General features: G+C 37.0%; 1 protein-coding gene across 3 annotated transcripts in view; it reads right to left on the bottom strand.

Annotated features, from left to right (window-relative positions):
• The window catches only part of Sec24b (SEC24 homolog B, COPII coat complex component), a 71,320-nt gene that overhangs the window by 32,710 nt on the left and 11,845 nt on the right, over positions 1-26,765 (bottom strand). Inside the window, exons 3-6 of one of the 3 annotated variants that reach the window (XM_020177137.2) lie at positions 23,094-23,249; positions 13,712-13,816; positions 5,156-5,236; positions 2,338-2,564 (exon numbers count right to left, since the gene is read on the bottom strand). In XM_020177137.2, coding sequence (XP_020032726.2) covers positions 2,338-2,564; positions 5,156-5,236; positions 13,712-13,816; positions 23,094-23,249 — 569 coding nt within the window. The remainder of the gene's footprint in view (positions 1-2,337; positions 2,565-5,155; positions 5,237-13,711; positions 13,817-23,093; positions 23,250-26,765) is intronic. The other 2 variants (XM_020177139.2, XM_020177142.2) reach the window with 2 other exon arrangements.

Below are 26,765 nucleotides of genomic sequence, written 5' to 3'. Positions count from 1 at the left end.
TACAAAAATAAAACACTGTTTTGTAATTTCCTTTGGAGGGATAGATTATCTAGATTTGACTTTCTATTGCAAAATCCCCACTAGTTAAGGAGAGAAAAAGAGTGCTTAGTTTTGAATTGCAAGGTATTTGCAGCATCAGAGCCAGGCCTGGTCTTTGAAAGGTGATTTGACTTTTATGACTCAATTTCCTCACTTCCAAAATGAAAGGAAGGTGACTATTCAACTTTAAAAAAAGGTCAAAATTTCAAGTTTTGAAAAGAACATGAAGTAACTGGAACTCACGCTGCTAATGAGGCTTAAATTAGAATATTGGCTCTGGAAAACGTTCAGCAGTAACTACTAAGGTTGAATAGAAAATCTACTCCTAATTTGCCCCAAACTGCAAATTTACCCCCAATGCCCATCAATAATAAAATAAACTGGTATGCTCAAAGAATGGAGTGCTATGCAACACTACCTACTATAAGTACAATGCTGAACAAAACAATCTAGACACAGCAGTACATATGGTATACAGAAAGTTTAACAAATAGGCAAAACTAATCTGTGATATTATTAGTTAAGACAGTGGCTACTCCTTTTTTTTTTTGTGTGCTACTGGAGTTTGAACTCAGGGCTTGGCACTTGCTAGGCAGGTGCTCTAGCACTTGAGTCACACCCCCACCAAGACAGTGGTTACTCTTGTTTGGAGAATTAATGACTAAAAGAGGCCTCAGAGATGCTTCTGGTTGTTGGTTAAGTGAGCGTGCTCAGGGCTGGTGAAGTAGCTCAAGTGGTAAAGTGCTTGCCTAGCAAATATGAGGCCCTGAGTTCGAACCCCAGCACTACCAAAACAAACAAAAAAAAAGTGAGTGTGCTCAATCTGTACAAATTCATCAAAATGTCTGCTGATGTGGGTACTTTTACATGATCTAGATTAGATTTCAATAAAAAGTTTTAAAAGTTAAAGGTGAGAGTGGTCCTTTAACAGCCTACTTTCTCAATGCTTTGGCTTTCTGATACTCATTTCACCTGTGATTAATAAGCCAAGTTACTTTCAGTCTATCTCTTTTATCCAAACTCTTGTAGTCCCTGTACTATACCTTGGATAAAAAGTACTGTGATCAAAAATTAGATTAAAAATTTTGACATATTAAACATTAATTTTTAATTTTTATTCAAAAGATAATCTCTTTAAACTCTTCTGAAGCTTTGAGAGCTGGGAGTGGAGGCTCATTCCTGTAAACCAAGATACTCAGGTGGACATCAGGAGGAATGCAGTTCAAGGCCAGTATGGGCAAAAAATGTTATCAAGACTCCATCTCAACAAACATCTGTGATTACAGATGGTAATCACAGTTGGGCAGGCAACATAGGTAGGAGGATCACAGTCCAACACCAGCCCAGACAAAATCTGAAAAACAATCTAAAGCAAGAAGGGCTGTGGCTGTGGCTCAAGTGATAAAGTACTTGGCTAGCAAGCACAAAGCCCTAAATTCAAACCTCCATCAAGAAAAGGGGGGAAAAAGAAAAGGTTTCACAGCCATATGTCTGTTTTTCAAGTACTCAACTCTACCACAGACAACAACATAAAAGAATGAGCACATAGTTGTAGCTGCGTTCTATAAAGTATTATTTACAAAATAGGCAGTGGGTCAGAGTTGGCCAAAGAGCCACAGTTTGCTAGGTGTTGTCCTAAGTCATTAAAGAACACCATTTATTACTGCTAATTTTTTTTTCCTTGTTTGACACTTCCAAGTATCAATCTTGGAACTTTTTCTGTTTTTCTCTAATCTTCATTCTTAAATTTAGCACAGAACGAAATTTCTATTAAGGACAGTTTAAGTAGAAACACTTTTACTATTTCAATCATTTCCCTGTTATTTATTTTCCTCTCAATAAATAAAAATGTGAAACATTTACTGTTCTGTGTAAGATTAAACTGATTTGATCTTTAAGAGGTGGCTTCAGAAAAAGTCGCATCGGAATGGCCCTGGCAACAGCTGGCAAGCACTTTCACACACATGGAGGCTCTCACCAGGTCACGTTTGTGTCACAGGAGAGCTCTTCAAGTGAAGAACAGGGACTGAAATAAATCCTAGCCACATCTGACTGTGTCATCATCTGAGAATGCCAGCTTAGCTATACAGAATTTTTGAAAATTTAGCATTTAATTTCCTGATTATAAAATTAGTTTTAGTGCACTGCACATTGAAAAGTAAAGATACAATGAAGAGAATAATCACAGATAATCTCTTGATCTAGATTTAACCTCTAAAAATTTGTTCACTAGGAATTTGTTAGAATTGGTTTTACAATTTTCAGAAATACCATGTCTTCACATGACAGAACACATACTTGAGGATACTGCTGGAATCCAGAATACGCCGGGCTACTGGGATGTGTTCCAGAATTGAGTGGTGCTGCTGCATTCTGATAACCAGGCTGAAGAGTGGGATACCCATAGCCAAAAGGCTTAGCCATTTTTGATGGCTGAGAAGCAGTGGCAGGAGCTGGAGCTGGAGCAGGATCAGGTTCAGAGGCAGGATCAGGAGCAGGACTGCTTGCTGATGAAGAATGCATATCTAACAAGGGAAAACATGTTGTTTACAACCAAAACTCAGGATGCTATAAAGACTTGACTACTGGGAAAGTGATAACCTTTGCATATCCCTTTTCTTTTCAAAAATTTTACTATGACAAATTTTGAATATACACATAGTGAAGAGAATAAAATAATGAACCCACAAGTCCAATACCCAGTTCAATAATTATCACTACTTTGCTAGTCATTTTACTATTGTTCCATGTTGTGAATCATTTTATCAACAAATTCTTTAGGTGGTACTTGTAACAAAGAGCTAATATAGTAGGGTTTTTTGTTTGTTTTTTAATTCTCTCAAGACTGGGGCTAAGAAGCAGAAAACAAAGTAAAGCAGTAAGAAGAGTATCAAAGCTGACATGTAGGGCACGTCTGTGATCCTAGCACTAAGGAGACAGAGGCAGGAAGATCATGAGTTGGAGGATGGGCTAAACAGGGGGTTCCAGGCCATCCTGGGCCTCACAGCAAAGCCCTGTCTTAAAAGTCCAGAGTCTACATTACTCTTTTCTCTAATTTGACTGACCTGATCCTACCAACTATGTAAAAAGTCCATGTAAGGACTAGCACACTTCCAAAAGTCAACCTGTAAGTCTGTATTAGTTTCACAATGTGAGTAGAGTATGAAAGATAATGTCTAGAATAGTATCCAGCTCCCAGAACAATATCTAGTATATAACAGAGGCCAAATTAAATTTAATGAATAAATGCTTTTTTTTCATTTAAATTTAAAACTAAAACTAAAATTTTACTAAAACTATGAAAAATAACTGCGGAAAATTTATACATCATATATAAGAACAACAACAAAAAGGAACTATAAAAATTACTGTACAACCATTATCATCAACATTTTGATATACAGCCAACTCCATAACATATAATCATTTTTTCATGTAAAATGATATTCTTCACCATTAATAAGACTTTGAAATATGTTCTGAAAAATTTCTGACTTAATAAACTCTGTGTGTATGGTTTTTTTTTTTAAAGTTTCCTCAGGAATCTCATCATTCTACTGAATCTATTGATCCTAATTTTGAAGACACATTTCTAGACATTCTGCTATCACCTTTGTGCTGGTAACACAAAGATCAGCTTGCTGGCTCCCAGACTTCTTATAAGGATAAGAGCTTTAATGCAGTCCACAGTTCTTAGATTTCCTGCTTGCCCCTTATGGTGATGGGAATATAGGTAGAAGGATCTTTTAACATAATAACAGTCAGCAAATAAGAAATAAAAAATTATAGTCATAAATAAGGAGATCTAAATAGTCTCTCCTTCTTTAGGAAAGGATAGCATTTCACACATTTGTATAATCCTAAAATCTATCCTAGTACCAGACACATAATGGACCTTCAATTCATTCACTATACTGCTTCAGATGTTTACTAATTTCCTTAATTTAGTGTAGCATGAATAGCAAGAAAACTTGCCAAAGGTCACTGACCCACTGTCAAAGGACAGTTCATTATAAGATTAAAATCTGTTGACTAAATACAGAAAAACAAATCAATGTCTGACTCTAAAGCCATGAACTTTTCACTACACCACAAAAGACATTTCAGATTAATTCAGAGCTTGTGAAATGTGAAATAGTTTTATTCATCTTTTTAGTGAATGAAATAATTCTCCTGTAATAGTTTAATAATAGTGATTGCTTCTGAAATGGTTTATAACTTCTTTTACACACACATGCACATATACACCCACTTGTTCCTAGGGAAAAAATGATTAACCACAAAAGGCTCAGTAGGTTATTCAAGTATCCTTCATGAGAGAATTTTGCAGAGAATCGAGAGGATTAAGGTTCTCTATTGATTCATAGTTTGGTAACAGCAGGTAGTGTGTGGTTAAGTAAGTAGAGCATATTTCAACATCAGTGAAGCTTCATTCTACATTTATTATCAAAGTGATAAAAAACAAAGATAAGGACAAAACTATTTGTTCTGTAGGTCCTTAAGTTTGAAACCATTGGGGGTAGTATTAAGTGATTGTTAAACTGTCAGTGCTGAGACAGGAGAATAAGGAAAATCACAGTGTAAGATACTGTGAAATGACTATTAATTAAAAGAGTTTACTGATTTTTCTTTTACTACTCTTCAATAACTAAAGTTATTTCCAGATACAGTTAAAAGTGATGCCTCCAAAATCTACTCCAAGTGGCTATTTACCTAGTAGAGGCACCGAGGAGCCATAGGGGGAGTAAAGAATCAAAGATGCTTTACAGTCAGAGACTAGGTGGAAGGAATTTAAGGACATAAGCATAAGAACAAGAGTTATTTTTTTAAAGGGGAAAGAAAAAAGTTATTCACTATTAAGTGTTTTTTAAAAAGAGGGAAAAGACTAAAAATTTAATAAAAATAAATTTCTTCCCAGAAACAATATTCACAATTGTCATGACAATTAGCACTAATAAATTAAGGCTGAGAAAGGGACAGTCAGAAAACTGCCCCTTTTTTCTGTTAAAAAAAAGTCTGCTAATTACATTGCTTTTTATTGCCAATTATGTTGTTTTGAAAGCAATTGACGGTCAGTAACTTTTAAAGTGAACATGGTCAAATACAAAACAGTTACCTGGATAGCTGCCTCCTTCCAGGGCATCGTAACTGTTGGGCAAAGGTGAAGCACTGCTTGTGGTAGAAGAGCTGTCAACACCTACAAGGAGAACCCAAACACCTAAGTTTAAAACGGCAGTGTAACTTAGAACAGTCAGTGGCAAATCTGAAAAAGATGTTTGGGCTGAACTCGAGAAATTCCTAACTCTAGTAAAAAGTTAAAATGATTGATGCTTAAAACATTAAAACAAACCCACATGGATTTGTTAATAAGAGTAGTGGATGAAAATGGGGATGATGAGTACAATATAATTCAATCAAACATATGTAACTTAGAGAATAGAACTATAAAAAGATTCAGACAAACATAAATTTTAGGTTGATAGAAGTGGTAATACAGTGAAACCTGAAAGATCACAACACCAAGTCTCAAGATATTAAACAACTTGTACAAGGAATTTAAGATAATTACATTGTAATGACTGATAACACAGTACAGCTGCTTAAACATTCATAACAAAGGATTTTGGCTTGGGCTCTTCCTAGCATATTACTAGGCTTTTCTGTGCCTCAGTTTATTCATCTGCACAGTACAGGTTAAATAACACCTGATATATTCAATAAGGGAAGATAAATGAAAGACACAGTAATATAAGTATCAGAGTATGGAAATTGTTATTATTTCTATTTATTCAAAACCTGTAAGATTAGGAGAAAAGCTAAGTGGCAATTTATGATGAAATCTGGACACATACCAACACATATTTCATTAGGAACCTCTAATTACCCCAGGTGGATATGCTAGAGTATATACTGATCTATAAAACAGAAAATGCATATGACCTCTCCCATGAAAAAAGAATAAGATCTATTTCAAAGTGACAAAAATTTCTTAGTACAGAGACTATCTCTGGCTCTTTAACATCAGTATTACAATCAGGGTTTAAATCACATTTTAGGTTGATTTTAAACTGTGATGTGAAAAGAATGGGTAAGCATAACTATCTTTCAGTGGATAGCCATGAGAATTAGGTGTATTAACAAAGAGTTTAATAGATATAGTTATTTGTGTAGGAAGCTTTTATTCTCAGCAAAGAACATGGTTTGAAGGCATAAGACCACAAGCACATCAGATCCTGTCACTTACATGCTACACAATATTGGATAAACTGCAGTCATCAATATTGTCTTCTGCAAAAGGAGAATGTTTTTCTTAATACCCTGTGTTCTTTTTAATGTTCTTCTGAGGCTTAAATGAGATAGTGGATATGAATCCACTTATAAAGTATGAGGGCTATGAAAACAAGTAATGGTTCAAAGACACTAACATTTAATAAGCACCTTTAGAAAGTAATGACTCTTCTTTTTTGTTCTTTACATAAATTTACAAATAAAGCAAAATGCTCATGTAGAGGACCAAGTCTTGCAGTGTCAGCCATGGTGTCACATGTCTATAGTCCCAGTACTCAGAGGCAGAAAGATCATGAGTTTGAGGGCAGCTTGGACTACATAGTGAAACCCTTTCTCAAAAAAAGCTCTGAACTGGAAAGAGACAGGGATGCCCACTTTCTCCACTCCTATTCAATAAAGTTTTGGAATTCCTAGCCAGAGCAATAAGACAAGAGCAAGAAATTAAAGGGATTCAAACAGGGGAGAAAGAAGTCAAACTATCCCTATTTGCAGATGACATGATCCTATACCTACAAGACCCTAAAAACTCTACCAAAAAACTCTTTCAAAAAACTGTTAGAAATCATAAACTCCTTTGGCAATGTAGCAGGATACAAAATTAACGTTCAGAAATCAGTAGCTTTTCTATATACCAACAATGAATGGACTGAGAAAGAAGTCAAGGAAACAATACCATTTACAATAGCCTCAAAAATAATAAAGTACCTTGGAATAAATTTCACAAAGGAAACCAAAGACCTTTTTAATGAAAACTATAAACCACTGAAGAGAGAAATCAAAGAAGACATCAGAAGATGGAAAAATCTCCCATGCTTGTGGATTGGTAGAATCAACATTGTGAAAATGGCAATACTACCAAAAACAATCTACATGTTCAATGCAATCCCCATCAAAATTCCAATGACATTCTTCACAGAGACAGAAAAACCAATCCTAAAGTACATATGGAAACACAAAAGACCTCAAATAGCCAAAACAATTCTGAATAAAAAGTCCAACGCTGAAGGTATCACAATACCCAACTTCAACTATACTGCAGAGCCATAACAATAAAAACAGCATGGTATTGGCACAAAAACTGACAGGAAGACCAATGGATTAGAATAGAAGACTCAGACATAAACCCACACAGCTACAACCAACTTATCTTTGACAAAGAAACCCAAAACACAAGATGGAAAAAAGACAGCCTCTTTAACAAATGTTTCTGGGAAAACTGGATATCCATATGTAGAAGACTGAAACTAGATCCCTGCCTCTCACCCCAGGTTTGAGACTCAAAGTGGATCAAAGACCTTAATACAAGGCCTGAAATTTGAAACAACTACAGGAAGTAGTAGTAGGAAATACACTGGAACAGATAGGCATAGGGAACAACGTCCTAAGCATAACTCAAAAGGCTCAACATCTAAGAGAAAGAATGAACAAATGGGACTGCATCAAACCAAAAAGTTTCTGTAGAGCAAAAGGAACAGTCTCTAGACTCGAAGTTTTGCACAGAATGGGAGAAATCTTTGCCAGCTATTCATCCAATAAGGGACTAATATCCAGAATCTATAGGAAACTTTAAAAATTCAACCCAAAGAATCAATATCCCAATGAAGAAATTGGCACATGAAATAAACAGGGAATTCTCCAAGGAAGAGGTACAGTAAATACATGAAGAAGTGTTCGACTTCCCTGGCTGTAAGAGATGCAAATCAAAACAACACTTAGATTTCATCTCACCCCAGTTAGAATGGCCACAGTCAAGGGAATAACAATAAATGCTGGTGAGGATGCGTCGAAACAGGAATCCTTATACACTGCTGGTGGAGAATGCAAATTAGCACAACCATTATGGAAAGCAGTATGGAGATTCCTCAAAAAGCTAAAGATAGAACTGCTATATGATCCAGTGATACCACTCCTGGGCATCTACCAAAAGGAACCTAAGTAAGGATACAATAGAGACACCAGTACACCAATGTTCATCACAGCACTATTCACAACAGCCAAGCTTTGGAAACAACCAGATGCACTACAATTGATGAATGGATCAAGAATGTGGTAATTATACACAATTTTTACTCAGCCATAAGGAATAATGATGTGGTTTGAAGGCAAATGGATGGAATTGGAAGACATCAAGTTAAGTAAGCCAGGCTCAGAAACACAAAGGCCTCATGTTTTCTCTCACACATGAAGATAGATGCAAAAGAGAAACATATACACAAAAACAAACATGATCATATACAAACTCATATATAGAACATGTTTGTAATACTGGTAATAGTTTAGGGAACTCAGGAAAGCATTTCCATACAACCTTACAATGCAATGCAGTCATACAAAACTTCTCACAATCACTTAATACACCATTTTTTCCTTGTGTATGTATGGTTATATACTTGTTAAACACTGTACAAGTACAGTGACCTGTGAGCCTAGATTTCCCTTCCACATGGCCTATTCCTATACATCATTTAAATTCCTTATCTTTTGCAAAATCTTTCTTATATACTCGTGAAAACTTTCCTCTCCTAGGTAAGGGCAAATTTGTCAACCCCAAATTATTGCACTTTTCAAGTTGTACTATAATCACACATGGTACCTGCTCCCCTATCCTATTAGAAGTATTTGAAGACCAGAAGCTATGCTACTGCATTGATCTTCAGAACTATGATATTCACCAAAATACAGATTGAGTACTCCTTATCCAAAATTCTGGGAACCAGAAGTGTTTCAGACTTCAAACTTTTTCAGATTTTAGAATATTTGCATAAAATGATGCAATATCTTGGGATGGAACCCAAATCTAAATACAAAATTCACTTATGTTTCATTTACACGTTATACACATAGTCTAAAAGTAATTTTATAAAATATTTCTCATGCATCCTGGGTTGGACTGTGACCAACTCAGCACGATAAGGTAGAACTTTTCTTTCTTTTCTTTTTTTTGTGACACTAGGGTTTGAACTCAGGGCCTTGCACTTACTAGACAGGTGCCCTTACCACTTGAGCCACTCCACCAGCTCTTTTTTTTGCAATGGGTATTTTCAAGATATGGTCTTGAGAACTATTTGCCCAGTGTTGGCTTCCAGATGCAATCCTCCTGATCTCTGCCTCCTGAGTAGGTAGGATTATAGGCGTGAGCCACCAGTGCCTGGTTTAGAACTTTTCACTTATGATGTCATGTTGATACTGAAACCATTTTGGATTTTAGAGCATTTTAGATTTCAGATTTTCAGATTAAAGAAGCTCTTACCCTGTACTGTTCTGAATGTAATAGCTGATTTCAGACAAAAAAGAAAAAAAATAGCTGTGATTATTACCTCACTGTTAAACCTTAAATAGCTCCAAACTCCTCAGTCTCTTCATGCCACACAGTGACAAGAATGATGAGACCAAATGAGGAACAAGTATGACTACTGTAAATTGGGAAGATTTTTTTTCCTCCTCACTCTTTTACTGGCTTCTTGGTCACAGCTTCAAAGAAGAAAAGGAAAAGGAGGAAAAAGGGGGAAGGGAACTAAAATCTGAGGAAGGAAGAAAGAGAACAGATCAAAAGAATATGTTAGAATCCTTGAAAATGGGACTACATGAAATTAAAAGGCTTCTGCACAACAAAAGAAATGGTCTCTAAACTGGCAGAGTGGGAGAAAATATTTGATAGCTATACATCAGAGGACTGATAACCAGAGTATACAGGGAGTTCAAAAAAACTAAACTCCCTCAAAATCAATGAACCAATAAAGAAATGGGCAACTGAACTAAACAGAACTTTTTCAAAGGAGGAAATCCCAATGGCCAAAAAACACATGAAGAAATGTTCACCATCCCTGGCCACAAAGAAAGGCAAGTCAAAACCACACTAAGATTCCATCTCACCCATTAGAATAGCTATCATCAAAAACACCACCAACAACAAATGTTGGCAAGGATATGGGGAAAAAGGAACCCTCATACACTGCTGGTGGGAACATAAGCTAGTACAACCACTCTGGAAAACAATATGGAGGCTTCTTAAAAAACTAAACACAGATCTCCTATATGATCCAGCAATCCTACTCCTGGGGATATACCCAAAGGAATGTGACTCAGGTTACTCCAGAGGGACCTGCACACCCATGTTTATTGCAGCACTAGCCAAGTTATGGAAACAGCCAAGATGCTCCACTACTGACGAATGGATTAAGAAAATGTGGTATTTATACACAATGGAATTTTACTCAGCCACGAAGAAGAATGAAATCTTGTCATTTGCAAGTAAATGGATGGAACTGGAGAACATCATCTTAAGCAAAGTTAGCCAGGCTCAGAAGGCCAAAAATCGTATGGTCTCCCTCATATGTGGACTTTAGACCTAAAACAAATGCAGTAATATTGTACATGGGTCACACGCTAAGGGGAGAACACATACAGGAGGAATAGGGATAGGTAGGAAAGCCAAAACTTGGAAGTGTTTGATGTTCCCACTATAGACAAGCAAATATAGTAATCTTGAGCTGACAGAGGTCAGTATGGGAAAGTGACCGGGAATTAGTGAAGAGGTCTGGTAGAGATGAATCAATTTGGGTTGTAATACACATGTACATGGAAGCAATGCTAAGAATCTCTCTGTATAGCTATCCTTATCTCAAATTAGCAAAAACGCTTTGTCTTTCTTGTTATTGCTTATGTCTTCTCTTTAACAAAATTAGAGATAAGGGCAGAACAGGTTCTGCCTGGAAGCGAGGGGGGAGAGAGGAAAGGGGAGAACAGGGGTGAAAGATGGCCTAAACAATGTATGCACATATGAATAAATAAATAAACCAAAAAAAAAAAAAAAAAAAAGAATCCTTGAAAATAGGGAAAAGTATAAGGAGGCATTTAAGCCTTTGAGAAAAGGCTTACGCTATTCTAAGACAAGTAACATAGGTCAATAAAGACCAATATATTCAAATTTGCTGCTCAACTTTAATCAGATAATTTGAATTTTTATTTCCTCACAACTTGCATAAAACATAGAAAAAGTATAAGCAAAATTCCATTAGACCTTGGAAAAGTAGCTCATTCCAAGTCTGCAGATTAAGTACAGATGAGTATGAAACATCTTTCTGAGGTTTAAAGGTACTTAAAGGAAGTACCATTAAAGAAAAAACAAGAGCCAGTTTGATATCAAAGCTGGTATCAATGACTCTTATGTAATAAAACTTCTAACAGTCTATAGCCATACCACTCTCATCTAAAACTCCTACTCATCTAATATAGAAGAACTGTCAGAATTTGAAATCATCAAGGAATACCAAAGCAAATGAACAACAATTAAACGAAGAACAGGACAGTTATACAGTGCCAAAGGATATTACTCATTAATTTTTTTTCTTTTTTCTTTTTCTGGTGTTCATGGGGGTTGAACTCAGGGCTTGTGCTTGGCAAGCACTCTGTATGTGTCACATCCCCAGCCCTTTTTGTTTTACTTGTGGGGATAGGATCTCTCATTTATGCTCAGGTAGGCATGAACCATGGTCCTCCTATTTTATTATGGTTCCTACATAGATGGGATTACAGGCACATGCCACCACATCCAGCTACTCTTAATTTCAATACAGAAAAGTAGTAATTATAATGGAGAAACCTGGCAGATTCTATCTTAATAGAATGATCAAAGTTAATCTCACCAGTATGGCAGCAAATTAACATCAACTGCCTCAGACAGGATGGGCTAAGAATGCAACATCACCTTAGAAATCCCATCAAAAATGCATGATCTTAATCTAATCATGAGGAAATAGCTAAATCCAAACTAAGGATTTAACTGGGCTACATTCTTTTTTTTTGGTGGTGGTACTGGGGTTTGAACTCAGGGCCTCATGCTTGTTAGGCAGGAGCTCTACCACTTGATCCACTCCAATTGGTCTACATTCTTTTGGCCCGTATTCTTGTCAAGGTGAAGAAAGAAAGGCTAAGGAAATTGTTCCAGATTGAAAGCATCTAAACAGAGATGACAACTAAATGCAATGTATACTGCGGACTGGATCTGGACAGTGAAAATATCTATAAAAGATCAGATTGAGCAGGATGCCAGTGGCACATGCCTGTAATCCTAGCTACTCAGGAGGCAGAAATCAGGAGGATCACAGTTCAAGCCAGGGCAAATAGTTCCACAAGACCTTATCTCGAAAAAACCTTCACAAAAAAGGGCTGGTGGAGAGGCTCAAGGGGTAGGCCCTGAGCTCAAACCCCAGTACTGCAAAAAGAAAAAAAGATCAGATTGAGACAACTGAATTGACGAGATCTGACTATGGACTGTGTACCAGATATTACTGAATCAAAGTTCAACTTCCTGAAAACTGTATTGTGGTCATGTAAGACACTGTTCTTATAATTAGGAAATATACACTGAAGGGGTGAAGTTCGAAATATCTTCAATTCATTGTCAAATGTTGCAGAGAACTATATAAAGAGAATTATAAAGCAAATAGAGGGATGTATATATGGGAGTTTCTTTCATTCTTTTTTGCAACTTTTCTGTAAATTTTAAATCATATTAAAATTTAAAAAATTAAAACTTTCTGAAAGGTAAATGGGTACTTTTGTGCCCAAAGTAAAAAAGTTACTTCCTACTTGGTACCATCTATTATCATCTCCCTCAAATCATGCATAAAGATTTCTACATTTTTGGGCAGGGGAGCGGCTCAAGGAGTAAGATCGCCTGCCTAGCAAGCATGAAGCCCTGAGTTCAAATCCTAGGACTGCCTCCCCACAAAAAAAAGGACAATCATGGTCGCTTATAGTAACTCAGTCTTAAATTGTTAAAGTTAATAGAAGAAATAAATTGTTTAACTTTTAGCAGTGTTCTACTTATCAAGGCAGAAAAAGAAATTAAATGGGTTGTACCACACAGCTCTAAGCACAACTTCTTCAGTTAATATAAACTACCACCTCATAAGCAGGAACTATAAATTCTGGACCTTCTAGGTGCACAGCAAGAAAGGCCAAGGACCTCAAAGAACTCTATTTCTCTATCACTACTGTAAAATTCACATAGTTTATTTTTATTAACATAGCATGCAAAGCAGAGAACATTATTCCTAAAAGGTTGCCACAGCAATCATCAGCCAAGAGCTTCAGTCAGACTCAATGCTCTGCACATGACATGGGAGGAAATGGGTTTCTGAAAGAAGAAAATGCTGCCATCATGAAAGATGGATTCTTTTACTAATAAAATGGTAAGGCTATCCAAAGGAGGAAAAACAAAACACACACCTCACTTCAAGTGACCCAACTTTCTGTAATAAAAACCCATAAAGTTCATTATGCTAAATCTTCAAAGACACTTTTTCCCCCAAGGCTCAGACTACAGAAATAAAGAAAATGTGAGTAAAAGATCAAAAACTGGTGTAAAGCTAAAGCAGACCTGCTTCCTCATCCTCCTCCTCCTCTTCCTCATCATCGGAAGTTGATGACAAGGGAGTTGGTGCAGAGCTAGCTTGATTATTAACATATTCACCATACTGCATGCCTGTAAAGTGGAAAGCACAAATACAAGAGTCAAACCAACAGGAAAGATAAGAAATAAAATTTTGACATTGCATTAAAAGTGAGAAAGAACTCTGACATTCCAAAGAACATCCCAGCATGCATAGTAATATTAGCAAATTTATTATCAAAACTACAGTCATTAGAAAATCTCTGCAAAGCAGTTTAGTAAAAGCAGTTTTAATATGAACCAACTAGTTTAAGTATGAAAAAAGTACCATGTATTATACTGATGATATTTAGAAACTGCAATGATATTCTCAGAAAATGCTTCTGAGCTCTATACACATTTACCTTCTTACTACCCAGCTGGCTGGGGCTCTGATGTTCTACCCAGATAGAAATCATGGGCAGGTTAAGGAGAAACTCCTCCAGTTATTCCAGGACCTTGTCATATCTGCAGGCAGCACAGTGGATGACAGTGGGAAATAGCTGTTAGCCATGGGCTTTTGACAGCTAAGGTGGTGGCACAGGGTTGGGGCCTGGGGATCAGATCTGAGGCCCTTAGTGGCTAACGAAGTGACTTGGGGTTTGGGCCAGAGGCCTCTGACAGCTAAGGCAGTAGCCCAGGGTTTAGGGCCCTAAGTGTTACAACTCCTGCTACAGGAGGGATTTCTCCACCAACTGATTCCACACCACAGGTGACCTGAGGCTCTCTGTGTTACAGCTCTCCACTGCTCACCAATATTCTTTGCTGCCAGCTGCTGCCTGCCCCTGCTGCTCTGGTCAGTTTCACCCAGACTACTCAGCTTGCTGGCCTTCCTGCTGTCCTACTGTCAGGGAAGCTTTCTCCCTGCCACTGCTGCTGCTCCTCTTCTTTTTCTTCATGTTTCCAGCTCAGCAAAGGGGGACAAGAATATTAAAAAGGAAGACTTTATTGCCACCTGATGTTGTTAACACCAGGAGAGCAGCAAGGAGTGTATTTCCCAACTGCTCACAAAGTGAGTTGAGCTGCCTGCTTATACAACTAGAAGGGAGAGAGGACAAGAGTGTCTGCATCATTCACAGCAGTCTTCTCATATTTTATCAATCATGGTACAGTCCATTATACCAATGAAGGATTGTGTCTGTACCAATCATAGGTCTTCTGTTAGACTAAAGTGCTCCTTCTTCTATGCCTGGGTGGAGGTGGCAGTGATGGCAACTGATCTGTTCAGCTGAACTCCAGGACAAGCTGCTTACTGGGCAGTGCCTTCTGGAGCTAGACTTATGCTTGGGATGGTAGATGAGGGAAGTCTGTTCTCTGGCTGGCAGTCCTTTGCCCAAGGCAACCAGTGCCCCAAAGAAGGATCTAGCAGCTGTCAACTAGGAAGTTAAGGCTCCCAAGCCCCCAACATCTCAGCACATTTAAAGGAAAATAAAAATTTAAAAGGGTGCTTGGAACAAAGACTGATCAAAAATAATACTTTAACAATATTTAACAGTGCTCTCACAATACTTATCTTCTGTCCCAGTGTCCCAGGGAGAGATGGATCCCCACTATCTGTTTCACTTTGACCTGAGGGCTATGGTGGTATACTTCCTTTGGGACTATATATTCTTAGTGAGCAGTGATCATTTCTACTGAACTGAATTTGTACAGCATACAAAACACATTCAGACACTAGGGACCTTCCATCTGCTAATGCCACCTTGATTGTAGCTCAGTTCCCATAATGGAAAAGAAAGGCAGTTAAAGAACTGTACTCAGCACAGTTCTCAGTTAACCACATTAAAAAAAAAAAAATCCCAAAGCCTTTAACTGTGCTCCTCTAAGTGTGACAATTACAGAGAAGTGGATTTCCTGAGAGGAGATGGTCACTCATGTCAGTGCTATTCTATCACCTTTATATTGGGTGTGAAATAGGCAGTCCTCTAAGATCTGCACCAACAGAAGGCAGATTCTGTGTAAAGGGCACACATCTGGTACTTACTGGTCACTACATAAGACTTCCCTTGATTGGGTATTTTTATTACTTAAATTGGTAAAATTAAGATGTAAAATAGTAACATTCATATAGTTTTCAAGAGGGAAAATAAAGTTAATCTTAAAAATGAAAACATGTGAGTTGGAGGCTCAAGCAGTAGAGTGCCTGCCTTGCAAGCAAGAAGCTTACAAGCCTGAATCTTGGTACTGGTTCAAATCCCAGTACCAAGCCCCGCCCAAAAAAAACTTCATAAAGAATAAATATGCTTGTAAGGAAAATTGTATAACTCTAATTTGAAAAGAAGAAAAACTTAGAAACCTGATGGAGATTTCCAGAAACGCTTCCTAACACTAAAAGCACAATGAAGCCCTGCCTCAGCAAAAGCACAAGATCAGCCTCCATTGCTTTCTTCACCTGTGACCTTTTTTGATTAGTATGGATAAACATAACTCATCACTCTAGTAAGAAAAAAGCTATTAAAGAGTAACAGTTGTGTTTAGAAGAAAACAAAGGTAAAGATGAGTGAACTCTGATCTTCCCACTAAGACAAAGTCATGGAAATGATGCCAGCTTTGCTGAAACATTCTTTAATAAAGAGAAAACAGAAGTTATCTCAAACAAATCTGAGAAAGTAAAATTCAAAGTAAGTTCAGGCATTACAAGAAACAAACTGATACCTTCCAAATTCAGAGAGGCACTTCCTCTAAAACAGCCTAATTAAAATGAAAATGTGACTAATCTTAGATCTTGGGTTAGACAGAAGTTTATGATTAAGCAGATCGGTAGTAAAAGATTTTATAGAAAATAAATTCTTCAATTTAAAACATTTAAAAAGCAGACTTTGTTTTTCTCTTATTGTTTTTATTTTTTATTTTTTTTGTGGTACTGGGATTTGAACCCAGGGCCTACACCTTCAGCCACTCCATCAGTTCTTCTGTGGATTTTTTAAAGATCTGGTCTTGTGAACTATTTGCTCAGACTGATTTCAAACTGTGATTCTCCTGATCTCTGCCTCCTGAGAAGCTAGGATTATAGGCGTGACCCACCGGCATCCAGCTGTTTTTGTTATATTCTGACACAGGGTTTCACTCTTGTAATCCAGGCTGCCATCAAACTTTCCTCCTTTCTCCACCTTCCAGAGTGCTGGAAATACAGGTACTGCCACCATTCCCTACTTTTTAAAATAAAATACTTTCTCTGAATACTACTAGCACTGCACTTTAAAAGACATACATATGTGTATGCATGTAAGATGACAGAAAGCCAGGCACTCATGGTTCACACCTGTAATCCTAGCTACACAGGAGGCAGAGATTAGAGAAGATTGAGGTTCAAAGCCAGTCTGGGCAAGTAGTTCTTGAGACCCTATCTCAAAAATACTCAACACAGCAAGAGCTGGTGGAGTAACTCAAATAGTAGAGTGCCTGCCTAGAAAGTGTGAGGTCCTGGAGGGATGGGGAGGAGGGGGAGGAAGGGGAAGAAGAGGGAGGAGGGAGGAGGGAGAGGAAGAGGGGTATGAGGAGGAAGAGGGAGGGGAAGGAGAAGGAGAAATTCTGTTCATTGTACTGAGCTAAGATAGGCCGATACGCAAAAGAATCAAAAGAGAATTCACTCTTTTCATGACTGGATGAATTTGGCTGGTTGTTGACTCTAATCGAGGGAATCAAAACATAAGACAAACTTACATATTTATTATAAAATAAATAATTTCCTCTCTAGATTTGCTGGATAAAAATATCCATCTGAGAGTAATAAGATGGCCATACAACAATAAAATATTCATATAGCAGCAATTTAACGCACTGAAACAAACTTACAATAAGACAGAGTAGACTAATAGTTATACTGTGGTTATCAATGTACTGTATCAACAGAATGTCAAACACCTTTCTTCTCCAACTGTAAGGTTTTTTGTTGTTATTGCTGTTGCTTTTGCAGTTCTGGGGCTAAGCAGGTGCTCTACTATTCGAGCTATGGCCCCAGACCTTTTTTGCTTTACTTATTTTTCAGGTAGGGTCTTATGTTCTCACTCAGAGCTAGCCAGGTGTGCATCACCACTCCTGGCTTGTTTTGCTGAGATGGGGTCATTAACTTTTTGCCTAGGCTAGCCTCAAACTACCATCTTCCTGATCTCCAGCTCCCAAGTAGCTAGGATTACAGACATGAGCCACTGTGCTTGGCTTTCATTATAACTCTTAATATGCTCAGATTTAGTTTATCTTTTGTTTGTTCAAGTAAACTCTATCGAAAGCTTGGGAATATTAATGACCCTTTAGTTAATCCACAGAGGGATGTTAACAGCTCCAGAATAATAACCATTCCACATTTACATGCCCCACCCTAGGTTGTGTGCAACACATACAGACTGCAATAAATAGGGAGTTACAGCCACAGCAACTATCAGCCACATCATCTCCTCTAGAATACATGAATGGGTATGGTATGAAAGCTTCCCAAAGTGCTTCTTTAAGTGCCAGAACTTTTGCATGACTACATAGGCCAAACAGATAAGGTGAGAGATTATAACACCTTGTCCTAGTGCTCATTCTGGAACTCACTGTAGAAATGTACATGGAATACTTACCACTACTACCACCACCAAAGGAAAAGAGAATGCAATATTCTCATTCATTCTGGTTTAATCAGGACTTCTATGAAGAAACACTTCAGAATCTGACATGATGAAGAGCTCTGTAATTAACAGACCCCAGTATTTAAAAAAGGACACCACCCAAGAAAAGAAAACTTACAAACCATCACTGTGCTAGAGCACTTGTCCAACATGTACAAAACTCTAGGTTGGATTCCAGCTAGGGCAGGGTGTTACTAAAAAGGACATTCAGATTAAACTATTTACTGGTAAAGTACCTCAGGCAAAACTCTCCAGGAGGCCATATCCTTTGGGTCAGCTTAATAAAAGGTATCTTCACTGTTCCCTAGATACAGCTATACTGGGAATAATTCAAACTGGTCTTAAGAGAACAAATCCCGTGTGGAGATTACGTTTCTTATTTCATCAGTTCAGACTTTTCAGCAACTATTACCTTTTCTAAACTGATCTTCAAACTAGGTACACATTCTCAAAGACTTTTAGGATTCCCACAAAACAACAGCTGTACGGGAATCAATTTTCAGATACCAATTTACATTAAGTACTTTCCTTAAAAAGTGTGTGGGTTCACCAAAGCCTTTCTCTCACTTCACAAAATAAACACACAACCTTAACTTACCTAAATCTTACTGTGACACATTGCTCTAAGGTATAAAGTCTCTCTGCTGCTGAAAAGAAAGCTTCCTCCTTTCTTAAATTGATTAACTGAGGCCCAAACCTATAGACTTTTTTTGTTTTCCTTGACAGACACATCTCAGTTATGGGTGAAACATGTTAAAAAGAGGATTGGCTCTCACTGGAATGTCTTCCTTCAGAAATATAAAAAGTGGAGTGGTAGGAGTAACGATAAACTTATTCAAATAAGAATTCTGCCTTCATGAAGATCCAAAACACTTCATGAAGATTCAAAACACTTCAGTTCAGTTCAGGTTCAGTTCCAGGACCGACCATGTACTAGTCATGTGTCACTGGGCAAGTACTAACCTTGCTGTTCTTCAACATAAGTCAACTATAAGTGGAACAGTAACTACCTCAAATGGTTGCTGAAGTAACATATTTCAAATGCTTACACATATGGTACCTGTCACATACTAAATACTAGTGCTAGCCAGTTTCAGCACTGAACTTTTAAAACATGTTTTTGTGTATATTTAATTAAAAACAATTATTATCAGTTATTCTTAATACTCATTCCTACTGCAAGTCAGGGAAAAAAAGCCTAGTACTAGTGTACTTTCGTAATGCTAATTCATTTACTTTTTACTTTTTGGTTTTCTGAGACAATCTTGCTGTGTAGCCCAAGTTGGGCTCCAACTCCTATCCTCCTGCCTCAGCCACCTGAGGGGTGAGATCACAGGTATGCACCACCACACTCAGTTGAGTATTACTAGTTCTTTTTCCTAGGACTACCAGTTAAGTGGCTCACACCTGTAAACCACTTAGCTACTCAGGAGGCAGAGATCAGGAGGATCTCGGTTCGAAGCCAGACTGGGCAAATATTCTCCGGACCCTATCTCCAAAAGCCCTTTACAAAAATAGGCCTGGTGGAGTGGCTCAAGGTGAAGGCCCTGAGTTCAAAACCTAGTACTGCAAAAAAAAAAGGGGCTGGCAAAGTAACTCAAGTGGTAAGAGCACCTGCATAGTAAGCATGAGGCCCTGAGTTCAAGACCCAATGCCACAAAAAAAAAACACACAAAAAAAAGAAATTCACAAGATTCTGAATTATTGATAAAGTAAAATAAAAGGACCACTAGCTTTAGAGACAGAAAATTTGTGCTGGGTCATGGCACCCCTCCTAGCAGTCTGTAGGTCTCTGAGTAGGACCCAAAGTTTAAATTGTCTAACTTTCAGCTTCCTTATTTATAAAAGGAAGATGAGGCACCATGTGCCTCTTTCAAGTGGTAAGCAAGTGAGATAATAAAAGTGAAAGGCATTCATACATTGTAAGCTGCTATCTGAAAGTAATAACACTAACAATGATTCACAACCTGGAAAATTAAATCTAACAAACGACAATTTCTGACATGGGACTTAGAGGATTAAAAAGATTTTTAAAAATAATAATAGTGTAAAGTATTCCAAAATCATTCTTATCTTCTTTATTTGACAAAGTTCCTCATTAATTAATTATATATGTGAAGGTGGAAACTGACCTCAAGTCTATGATATTTTAATAATAAATTATATGCAACCCAGACACAAAGCTGTAGTGGGTAGAGGGAGAGCCCATTCATCTCACTGAAAAATATATTTTCATTAAAAATGAATCAACATGGGTAGTAACACCTGGGTACACAAAAGCAATGTTAGGAATCTCTCTGTATAGCTATCCTTAACTCAACTAGCAAAAACACTTTGTCTTCCTTATTATACTTGTGTCTTTTCTTCAACAAAATTAGTAATAAGGGCAGAACAGGACCTGTCTGGAACTGAGGGTGGGGGGAAAGGGTGGGAGAGGGGGCAAGTTGGAGAAATGACCCAAACAATGTATGCACATGTGAATAAATGAATTAAAAAAAAAAAAAAAAGGAAATACCAAGCCAGGCCCTCATGGTTCATGCCTGTAATCCTAGCTAGTCAGGAGGCAGAGATCAGGAAGACCGTGGTTTGAAGCCAGCCTCAGCAACTAGCTCGAGAGACCCTATCTTAAAAAAAAACTATCACATAAAAGGGTTAGTAGAGTGGCTCAAGGTGTAGGCCTTGAGTTCAAGCCCCAGTGCTGAAAAACAAAAAAAGAAATACCAAATAATACAAAAATTCATGATGTTTGCACTGTTTTGAGCAATTGTAACTATAATGATAGTTTACTCTAAAAAAAATTAATAATTATAGACACAGGGTCACTAACAATAAAAAAAGTTAACATTTCAATTTACAGATTATTGTGGCAGAAAAGTATGACAGAATGATAAAACAGTTTCTAGCTCAAGAATATATTTTTACATTCAGGGAAAAGCTTCAAGGAGAAAAAGGAACCTGTACAATCTTTCATAGTAACCTTGACTCCCATAAACAATTAGGTAATGTACCCCAAATCAACCAAACACAGAGTCCTCAAAGAAGCTAATCTATTGTCCTATTGTCATGGGAGTAACATAGAGATTAATTAAACAATGAAAACAAAGTATAGGGAGTATCCTCAGTGCTTAATAGTAGTTCCTTCTCGCTTTAAAATCTGTTTTACTAGTAAGAAAGAAGAAATGTAATTGAAATTGTTTAGTGACAAAATAGCTCACAAAATAATATTTAATAGTAAGATGGCAGTATGGTATTTAAAGCAAGATGGTCAAAAAAAATACGATAGGAGGAAATCAGCAGGGGCAATGTAAAGGGTTAAAAGAAGCAAGATATGTGAGAAAAGGGAGACAGCCAAACACATAGAAGAAAGACAGGAAAAAGACACCATTTGTTTAGGGCTTTGGCCACTCTTCAGGTTTTTCTATTTATTATCAGCAAAAAATTCCTACCAGATCTTCACTTTGAAGGTGCATGCTTATAAGAACTACATTCTTACTCACACTATACCCACTGGTTTTAGGAACCAGTGAACACTTTGTGTGCCACGGATAGTTTTCCTTTAAAATCAAATAAGAAAATGTATACTATATAAACCAATCAATTGACAGAAAAGCTTCTGTTGACCACGTAAACACTCAAGAGATGTAAGCAAGGGCTGGCGGAGTGTCTTAATTGGTAAAGCATCTAACTAGCAAGCGTAAGGCCTAAGTTCAAATGCTGGTACCACAAAAAAAAAAAAATCTTCATTTTACATTAAAAATTAATTTCTAACCTGACCAAAACAACAACAGAAAGTATATAAGCAGTGAAAGCTGCCTAAAAATTATCATACATTTTCCTTTTCTAAGTTTCAGAACATAATGGAAGGGCTCTTCACACTCAAGGTTGGAAGCTATCATTATTACATAGTGAGTATAATCCTTACTTACAATGTAATAGTAGTTGTTTTGGAAATACAAACTACAGATTCCTGAAAACAGTTCAGTTATCGCTGATCAACTGAAAAACACAGTACATTAACGTGAAACATCGATACTTTGGAATTTTAGCCAGATAGAAAATAAAGAAAATTTCTTAGTGAAAAGACAATGCGGAGAAACAGGATCAAAACAACACATTTTGTCACCTGGCACTTATTTAAGAATATTAAACAAATTAATTACATAGTCTGTAAATGATGCAAAAGTGTGGGTTACAATTTCATTTTCATCCCTCTCATGCCCCAAAATTGTGTCAAAGGTTATTTTCTATTAACAATAATGACAAACACAGAAATCATCAAACAGAACATGAAGAGTCACTAAATAAGATCTTGCTTGCTTTCTCCCTAAAAAACACATGTAACCTTTGAAAAAAACCAGGAAATAAATGTCCTATTATGGAAGGATGGATTAATAACATTAGTAACCCATAATACATCAACACAATGGATTATTAGTCATGAAAATGGTTAAAAAGATTATGTAGATATATGAATAACTATGTAGAATTCAATAAACATAAAAGCAAAATACAAAATGGTATGTACACTATGATTGAAGTTATGTAAAATAATCATAAACTGAAACTGGAAGTTAATATGTAAACAGAAGACAAGCTTGAATTGAGTAAAATTACTTTTTTTCATGTTTTCTATAAATCGTGATTACATAGTTTGAATTTTCAAGTCACTATTGGATATGAAGGTTTGTGTGTATACATAAAATAACAAATTTCTCCAATACCTTTCTGCTGTAATAGCTCTGATGGCTGTGTGACTGAGGCCATGGGCTCAACTGGGTGCTTTGCAACAGGAGGCATTTTTGTTGAGGAGGCTCCTGACAAAGCAGTACATGCTACTGAGCTAGACTTGGGAGGCATAACCGGACAGGACAGAGAATCTGCAATGGAAAACAAACTATTTCATCCACAGCATCAAAGGTGAAATATATTAAAATATACTTACCTACAAAATACAGCTTACTGAAGTTTTTTAGAAACTTCAGTAGCATCACATTATCTGCTGTAGCTAGAAAAGGTAGCCCAAAGAAGTGATTTTCAAACAAAACTGAAAAGCTACCCAACAAATGTTTTAATAATTTTAATGACAATTTTCCTAAAATATTTCACAAGCTTCCTTACCTTCTTAAAACAAAATGAACCCCAAACAGCTTTCTTTAAAAGTTAGCTGACTCTGAAGTAATGTGATCCTTGAATTCCACAAATACTTCTAGTATGAGCTCAGATCTTATTTTGCTTTCTAAACTGCCACTTCTCATTTGCTGGTTCTGACCAGATGCCTTATTTCACAGGTAAGTATGTGTCTCACAACACTATGTTGAACTTCTAGAAGAAAGTACATACCATTTGTACTAGCATTTGAGATATCTCAAATTACCAAATGTCTACAAAGAGGCGAAGTTGTCCATAGTTGAAATACACTAACCTATAGGATAATCTTGAAGCTTCTCCAACCAAGAGATGCTTGAAAAGCCTATCACAAAAGCACAGCAGTGAGCAGTGATGTATAATGAATAAATATACAACTTACATATGTGTACACATGTGCACGCATATTATATGTGTGTATGTACCTACATATACATATATACACACATACATACATATGTATATATGTAAATAAACTTAGGTATAAGACTGAAACAAATGGAGAGCTGTGATAATGGAACCAAAAGTGTTACACAGAACATCCTCATAGTGCACAGATAAAGTAAGCAAGAGAATGGGAAAGGAGGTGGGAGGTAGCCCAAATATGCTGACTGCATCATCACTTTTAGTAACAATACTTTCTTTGTGAAAAGCTGAAAATATCATTATATTTTTGAACATGTTCCTGGTCATGAAAAACTCTCTAGGGCAGAGTTTCTCACGGGTGTGCTCAGCTTTTGTAGGTGGAGGTATGCAGCCTTACCTGAAGCCTAGGGGTAGCTTCTTCAGCCCAGTATCCCAAACAAATGTTATCTTTTGCCACAAGCACTAAACATCTGAAACAGAAGTCATGCTCTGGCCTTCCTGATTCTAGTCTACGGGCTGCTAACACCTCTCAGGAAAGACTCTGTGAACCAAAATTGGAATTTTAGTAAGATCCTAGGAAATTCACGTGCTCAACGTTTGAGGAGAACTTCTCTACAGTATATATAAGTGGGACAGCTAATTTTTAGAATGTGGTTATCTTCCATTCCACTAGTGTCAAATTTTCCTACAATATGGAATCAATGCCCTCCTATAACACTGTCTAAGAGTTGCTGGTTACTTCACATCTTTAAGATGTTTTAGTGTTCCCAGACTTTCAAATTTTTATCAATCTGATGTTAAGAAGTTATCTATTTTAGTTTTAATTTGCTTTTCTCTGATTACTAGGGAGTTTGAATATGTTTTCATTTCATCTTCTGTAAAATGCCTGTTCATGTGTGCTTAGTTGTTGGTCTTTTTGTTGTTGTTGTTTTGCTTGTTTTTACTTTTTGAGATGGGGTCTTGCTGAGTAACTCAGGTTGACCTGGAGCTTTTTTTTTTTTCTTTTGGTGGTACTGGGGTTTGAACTCAGGGCCTCATACTTGCTAGGCAGATGCTCTACCACTAGAGCCACTCTGCCAGTCCTCTTTCCTTTAAAAATGAGGAAAAAATGCTTCTGCCTCTACCAGTTCTGAACTACCTGCCAGGTCTGAGGAGTGAGTAGTGCTAGTAACATGAGTTATAAGTCAAAGGCAAATGCCCTGATTTCTCCTGATTTCTCAGATTCTAAGACCATAGAGAAATGCGAAGAGTGTGAATGTTCTCATCTATGATCCCTCCAATCCAAGTTCCCAGCTTGTCTTTTCATTTTATTCTGTTTTCCATTGATGCAAAGTTTTTGACGAGAAATTACTCAAGTTTATCATGCTTATCCTTCCTTTATAGCTAGCATTATGTGTGTTGTCTTTAAGAAATCCTTTCCTACTCCAAGGCTCTGAAGATAAATCTTCTATATTTTTTCTGAAGAACATCAGTGTTTTACCTTTTGCATTTAAATATTTATTTTACCCACAAAGTATTTTTATACATGGAAAATTCATCCTCCAGATTACAGCCAAAATATCACTTCCTCAGACAAAACTTCCCTAAGCTTCATGACTAACAGGCCAAATGTGCCTGAAGAAAGCGCTCCAAGTACTATAAATTCCTACTTCGAGACACTTGAATAATGGCACCTTTACATTTATTTGTTTATGTGGATGTTACCTTCCTCAAGTGTATTGCGAAGTTTATGAGGATAAAAATCCAGAATCTTTATTAACTATTTTATCTCCCAACACTAGAAGAACCCCTGGCACATAGCTGGTTCTTAAATATTTGTTGGCTATAGACTAGATAGACCAAAAGCCAAAGGGAGTGTGACAGAAGAAACAATATATAAAACTGGCACTAAGCCAAATGAATTAACTGCTGTTTAGCTTATGGGATGTTCAGAGACAGAAATCACAATTCAAGAACAGTTCTTTAGTTAGCTCTTAGTAGTTTCTTATTTCTGTTTAAATTACTGAGAATTCATTTCCTCATACATAATATATTTGAAGATTAGTATCTGGACAACCTCTCAAGAGAATATTCCTTCATTATAACTAAGCATGTCAAGCCAAGCTTAGACTGAGATCAGAAAGATTGCAGTTCCAGGCCAGTCCAGGCAAAAAAGTTCTTGGCACTCCCCCTTAAACAGAAAAAAACCTGGCCCTTGTGGAATACACCTATTATCCAGTGGGAAGGATACGAGGATTATGGTCAGGTCCACTTGGGCAAAGAGAGAGACCTTATCTCCAAAATAACCTAGAAATTTTAAGTCATCTAATTTTAGTCTTCCTTTTCCTTAATATCAATAAATCGCTGAAGTAATCTCAGATACCTGTCCTCTGTCTAAGCAAATACTAGCCTAATTCATCATGCCCTGCTTAGATAACCACAGTCATTTCTTTCCTGTTGGTCTTCCTCCTTCGGTGTTTACCACAATGTTCACAGAAGAAAGATCTGAATCGCAAATCCAATAGTGCCACCACCTTGCTTATAAACTTTTGATGGCTGAAGACTAGACAAAGCATATGCTTTTCCCTCATTAATTCCTCCACCTATCCAATGCCACAGTCCACTGGAAACTGAGAAAATGATACTGCTAAGATAACTGATAAAGCCAAATTCTGCAGGAAGACAAAAGACACATTTATCTTCTAAGCTTGAAGAAGGACATGTAGAAAAGATAATAATGTTCAAGTGTAACTTTAAAAAACCTGAAGGAGTAGGAGTACAAGGGAGCAAAAATCATATTATTCCTATCTCACAATTCTGCAATCTTACAGGCTTCCAAAGTGGAAAATAATATCTTGTATCATACCATTTGTACGTTTTGTGAACAGTTTTGCAATGCAGCT

This window comes from Castor canadensis, chromosome 9, assembly GCF_047511655.1.
Source record: "Castor canadensis chromosome 9, mCasCan1.hap1v2, whole genome shotgun sequence".
NCBI classification, from domain to species: Eukaryota; Metazoa; Chordata; class Mammalia; order Rodentia; family Castoridae; genus Castor; species Castor canadensis.
Note: the sequence above shows the minus strand (reverse complement) of the source record. Positions and strands in the feature narration are given on the sequence as shown.